The sequence below is a fragment of the Elephantulus edwardii genome, unplaced genomic scaffold, assembly GCF_000299155.1.
Source record: "Elephantulus edwardii isolate Elephantulus edwardi_28Jun2011 unplaced genomic scaffold, EleEdw1.0 scaffold00028, whole genome shotgun sequence".
Classification (NCBI taxonomy): Eukaryota; Metazoa; Chordata; class Mammalia; order Macroscelidea; family Macroscelididae; genus Elephantulus; species Elephantulus edwardii.
In genome coordinates this window covers 16,410,931-16,416,930 of record NW_006399778.1, presented here as the reverse complement: position 1 = coordinate 16,416,930, position 6,000 = coordinate 16,410,931, and the positions used below count along the sequence as shown (strand labels likewise).

Sequence of the window (6,000 nt, the reverse complement as noted above, 5' to 3'; positions counted from 1 at the left end):
ACCCCACACATTCCAGCTCTGAACCCTGCTCTATCCTGAGCCAACCTTATTGTCTGACACACTGGTACCACCTTTATTCTTGTCACTGAGTCAATCCATCTCGTCGAGGGTCTTCCTCTCTTATGCTCCCTCTTCCCTCTCAAGCATGACATCCCTCTCCAAGGACTGGTTCCTCTTTGCAACAGGCTCAAAGCATGTCAGATGAAGCTTCAGAATCCTTGTCTCCAAGAAGCAGTCTGGTTTCACCCTCTCTAGGACGAACCTGTTTGTTCTCCTAGCAGTCCATGGTATGTTCAATACTCTTCTCCAGCATCAGAGCTCAAAGGCATCAATTCTTCTGTCATGCCTAGTTATTTTCCAGCTCTCAGATGAATAGCAAGTAATTGTGAAGACCAGGTCTGGATCAGGCACACCTTAGTCTCCAGACTGAACATCGTTGCTCTTCAGTACTCTGGAGAGGTCTCTGACAGCAGATTTTCCCAATGCAATTTGTCTTTTAATTTCCTGGCTGCTCTGGTACCAAGAATGTGGATTGTGGAGGCAAACAAACTGAAGCTGTTAACAATCTCAGTCTCTGGCTATCATGATGCTGCTAGTCAGCCCACTGGTGAGAATCTTTGTTTTCTTGATGTTGAGCTTCAATCCGTATTTCAGGCTGTAATCCTTGACTTGCAGCAAGCGCTTTGGGTCCACGTCAGTTTCAGCAAGTAGGGTTATGTCATCTTCATAATGCAGGTTGTTGATGAGTCTATATCCAGTCCTGATGCCATATTCCTTCTCATAGAGCCCAGACGTATTATCATCCACTTACCCATCCATCTATCCCCCCGCTGTTTCCCCTCTATCCATCCCTATACCCCTCATCTATGCATCTACTCTTCCTTCCTTTCTCCCTTCCACCCATCTATCTGTCTGCCTATTCACCCAGCCATTCAGTAAATAAATACTGAGTGACTACCATATGCCAGGGAGCTCTGGTGGCCTGGTGGATAAAGAATTGTGCTGTCAACCAGAAGACTGGTGGTTTGAATTCACCAGCTGCTCCCAGGGAGAAAGATGGACAGTCTCCTTCTGTGCAATATACAGTCTCTGACAACCTGCTGGAAGATGAGCTGTAAGTCAGTTCTGACTCGCATATAGCGCTAGACACAGAGATAAAATAGTAAACAGGCTGGCCAGGATATTTTAAAAGGACAGCATAGAGGCTCACGCTTGGTTGGTTGGTTGAATTACACGCTGATGACCAGAAAGTAGAAAGTTGACTGATCTCTGGTCCACCTTGGCTCCCTACCTGATTTTCTGTGGATCCGGAAGCTACTTTGGTGCCATGGCAGCTGGAGATGAGTGGCCTTCAGTCACTTCAAGATGTGTGTGGGCAGGAAGAGGGGGGCCACACCTCTGTCACTAACCCCTCTCTGGGCCTCTGTCCCCAGGTTGGCGGTGGACAGGAAGGCGCCGGGGGCCAGGTGGACATCTTCTCCCTGAACCGGCCCTCACCCCGCACCGTCAAGTCCTTCCCTGTGGCGGCCCCTGTGCTCTGCATGGAATACATTCCAGAGCCAGAGGAGGAGGGGGGGGAGGAGGATGGTGAGAACGGAGATGAGAGCCGGACGGCCTCCGACCCCTCGGCCACAGTGCACCCAACCATCTGCCTCGGGCTGCAGGATGGCAGGTGAGGGGCGAGGGCGGGGTGTCCAGAGGCATCCGGGGTGAGTGAGATCCAAAGTGTCAGGGGCCGCCAATCAAGACCCTCCAAAGCTGCCTCAAGCCGACCGTGGCTTCCTCCTACCCCTCCTCGTCCTCCAAGGATGTAAGCCGAGGGGAGGCACACCTCTGTGTCGCCTGGGCCTGGGCTCGAATCTCAGCCTGCCCCTGCTTCACTCTGGTCCCCATGGTTCTGTGAGCCCTCATTGGCATTACTGCCACTATTGCCTTGCTCCCCTCTGGGTGGAGAGGAGGCCCACAATGTCCCCAGGACCACTGCTGGAAGCAGATGGTGGGTGGGGGTCTTCCCGCTTGAACCACACCTGGAGCTGTCAAGTCAGTGAAAAGCCCGTGTGCACTGAGCCCGGGGCAGGGCCAGGATCAATGGCCGCCCACCAGTGTAAGCAGAGAAACAACATTCATCCAGCTTGTGGGGACAGTGAAGACCTCAGAGTGAGGCGTCTCCGCAGAGCCTGTGGCCATCCTGGCCGCCTTCTGTGCTCTTTACCACGTTTTGAACTGGGGGCGCTTGTGCTGAGCCCCTGTGCGCTGCTGCTCTCGGCCCCAGACTGAGACCCTCAGAGCAGACCCTTAGAGCAGACCCTCAGTGACGTGGCTGCTCCCCCCATCACAAGGACACCAAGCGGGTATTGACTTAGAGCCGATTTATTGCCCCTCAATCTCTGTGTGGTCTGGCGCGCGTCTGCAGCCAACCACCCGGGAGATGTCCAGTGAACACTTTTACTCGTTTTTTTCCTTTTTTTCAGCTGAGACAAAATTTGCCATACTAGCCATTTTTGAATGTGAAATTCACTGGTTTCCAGTACATTTAGTGTTGTACATCCATCAACACCATCTCATTCCAGAACATTCCTACCAACCTAGAAAAATCCCCATATCCATTGGCTATCACTCCTCTTCCCCCACCACCCTGTCCCCAGCTTCTGGAAAATTCTTCTCCACCTTCTGTCTGCATAGACTTGTCTACGGTGGATATTTCATGTGAGGGAAATCCCACAGTCCATGATTGCTGCTTTCACTCAGCACACCGTTCCCAGAGTTCATCCACGTGGTACCATGCCTCGGGGCTTCACTCTTCCCGCAGCAAATAATACCCCATTGTAGGGAGATGCCACCTTGTGTTTACCCATAGCCTGTGATGGGCTGTCCCCCCACCTCCTGGCTGCTGCTAGCGTCCATGCACAGGGCTTTGTTTGCAGTGAGAGCTGTTGTGTGGACACAGGGCCCTGTGCCAGGCCCTCTCCTGAGCATCTCACTGGATTTTCCCAACAGCCCTGGGAGGTGAGTGTCTGGGAGGAGGGGACTTGAGACTCAGCCGTGAGAGCTCAGTGAGCAGTAAGATTACCTCTGGATTTGAACTCCAGTCCCTGTGACTTGAAAGCTGTTCTCTCACATGCTCTGCTGCCTCTGGACCCCCATGCACCCTTCCTTCTCCCTCCTGCAGAGGCCACTTTGAACAAGCCTGAGCTCCTGGTGTTGGAGTAATGGCTGCCCATACCAAGGGAGGGGAGGCTGGCTGAGCAGGAGGGCACGTGGGCAGTGCACTGGGGGCCCTCGCTTAGTCACAGACGCCCCTGCTCTCTCCCCACAGCATCCTGGTGTACGGCAGTGTGGACACGGGGACCCAGTGCCTGGCGACCTGCAGGAGCCCAGGCCTGCAGCCTGTGCTCTGTCTCCGGCACAGCCCCTTCCACCTGTTTGCCGGCCTGCAGGACGGGACCCTGGCTGCCTACCCTCGGAGCAGCGGTGAGGACGGGGCTGGGTGTGGACGGGCAGTGCTGGGTAGTCATGTGTTAGAATGTGTACTGAGAGTAGATGTGATTGTTGATGCAGAGATTTAATTGGGAATCTTAGGGCTGGGGGATTTAGAGCTTATCGGGCCCCCGTGGGTCCTACACCTGTTCCTGAATTCCTGCTGAAATGAGATTCTACCACTGAGGGTCCTCGGCCAGATGTCTGAGACCCCAGTGGGTAGGATTAAGGACTCGGCACAGAGAGACCTGGATTGGGGTTCCTATTCTGCCACAGGTTGTGACAGCTCTGTGTGCTTGTGTGTGGCTTCTCCTTGTGCCTCGATCTCCTTACCTATAAAATGGGAACAGTGGTGGTGTCCCCTGTGAATGAGGACTGGTGAGTTAAAAACCTAGTGAAAATCAAGTCTGAGATGCAGTAAATCTCAGTAGAGGCAACATTTCAATCTCTCGTTGAAGGGTTGAGTGTTGGGCTGTTGAGAGGGCAGTGGTTAAAATCCCCCAGTCCCTTGATGGGAGAAAGCGGCAGTAACCTGCCCCTCAAAGATTTCCAGGAGGGCAGTTCCCCTGTCCTGTGAGGTTACGATGAGTTGGAATCGACTCCTCGGCATTGAGCTTATTTTGTTGAGCTGTTGATGAACTGTGACATCTGGAAAGTCAGAGCGGCGGTGTTTGAGCGGCTGCGTTTCCACGGACGGCCTAAAGTGCTTAATGGGTGTGCATTAGCTTGTGGAATTCTCACCACAGCCCTTGGGAATTGCTCGTACTTCATAGACAACCCAGCCGGTACTCGGGAGGTGACTCGGCTGAGCCAAAACCACACAGAGTGCTGTGGTCATGTCTCCGCTTGCCGGATAGCGTCAGTGCCTCCCAGTCTGGTGACGAGGGCCGAGCCAGGACGGCGGCAGTCCCTGTCCACTAGGCAGGGCGGCTGCGGCTGCGGCCAGTGGCTGCGGGTTTTCCCTCCTTCCCCCCTCTTGATACAGCTCTAATTGCTGTGTCATCACAGCCTGTTGCAGGGTTATAAACGGATATTTGTACTGAGCTATTTCTTTGCCACTTGGCTCTGTGTTGGTATTTTTAATTAGCTTTTGATAAGGCATTTATAGTTTTTAATTAAAGGGGGAAGAGGGAGGGGAAAAAAAATTCCTCTCACCGTCAGACCAAGTGTGGTTGTGCATGTAAACGCGGGCTGAGATCTCTGAAGATGGAGCTGGGACCCGTGGGCACCACCCACGCCAGCGTCCCCACCCCCACCCTCACCCCTGTTGGGGTCACTGCTGGCCCCTCCTGGCTCATTGGTGAGGGACCCTGTGGTTAAGAGGAGGGGAGGAGTTTGATTCTGACCATTGACTTGTAGCCTCCTAGGGCTGGACCTTGTAGTTCATTAGAATCGGAAGACTGTGGGAGTCCACACATCCACTTCCTAAATGGAAAGGGGTTGTCCAGTGTCCCCCAAGGTACCTGAGACCTGCTCGCAGTGTCCTGCCACAGAGGTGACCAGGTGTTGGCTGCTCCATGCAGACCTGGGGGCCATGTGGCCAGGAGGCAAGTCTAAGATCTGGTTCCCAGCTTTCCCCCTTTGCAAACATCTGCCTGTCACGTCTTCCTGAGAATCCACTGTGTACCCTGGACACAGGTGAACAAGAGGGATAGACCCTGCCACTCATGGAGTTCGTCATCTGTAGAGAGGATTCCTTAAGTCAACAAGCAGAAAGGTAGAAAGCTCGACACTGTGCTGTGGGAAGGAACAGGGTGTTACCAGGGAGCCTGGGCTGCCTGGACCTGGGATCCGGCATCTGGCTAAGGTCTCCCCAAGGAGTAGGGTCCTAGAGATGAGACCTGAAAGAGGAGTGGCCAGGCAAATGGAGAGCTAGGAAACAGCGTGTTTTCAGCAGAGGGAAGGGCCTGTGTGGAGGACTGAAGGCAGCTGAGTGCATGGTCTATAAGGAAATGGAGAGGAGACTGCTGTGCTGGGCAGAAGCTGGAGAGAGCAAGAGGCAGAACTGTGGGGCCTTGGATTTGTCAGCATGCAGGTGGAAGAAAGCCTGGTGTAGTTTGTAACATGTCAGTTTGCTAATGGAAAGGTCTACGGTTCAAATCCACCAGCTATACCAAGGGAAAAAGATGAGCAGTTTTCTCCCATTGAAATCTACAGCCTAAGAAGAGTATTGAATGTACCATGGACTGCCAAGAAAACAAACAGATCCATCCTAAAGAGGGTTAAACCAGGCTGCTCCTTGGAGGCAAGGATTCTGGGGCTTCGTCTGACATACTTTGGACATGTTGTAAGGAGAGACAGGTCTTTGGAGAGGGACATCATGCTGGGTAGAGTGGAGGGATGGCGCAGGAGGGGAAGACCCTCTATGAGGTGGATTGATTCAGTGACTGGGGTAATCGGGATGGGTGTGTCAGAGGCAGCGCGATTGGCACAGGATAGAGCAGGGTTTAGGGCTGTTGTACATAGGGTTGCTATGAGTCGCAAACGACTCGACGGCACATAACAACAACAACAAGATATTCA

At 53.3% G+C, this 6,000-nt stretch overlaps 1 protein-coding gene across 1 annotated transcript in view; it reads left to right on the top strand.

Annotated features, from left to right (window-relative positions):
- The window catches only part of ARHGEF10L (Rho guanine nucleotide exchange factor (GEF) 10-like), a 149,556-nt gene that overhangs the window by 99,030 nt on the left and 44,526 nt on the right, over positions 1–6,000 (top strand). The window contains exons 21-22 of the mRNA XM_006883599.1: positions 1,434–1,672; positions 3,317–3,471. Of these exons, the coding sequence (XP_006883661.1) occupies positions 1,434–1,672; positions 3,317–3,471 (394 nt within the window). The remainder of the gene's footprint in view (positions 1–1,433; positions 1,673–3,316; positions 3,472–6,000) is intronic.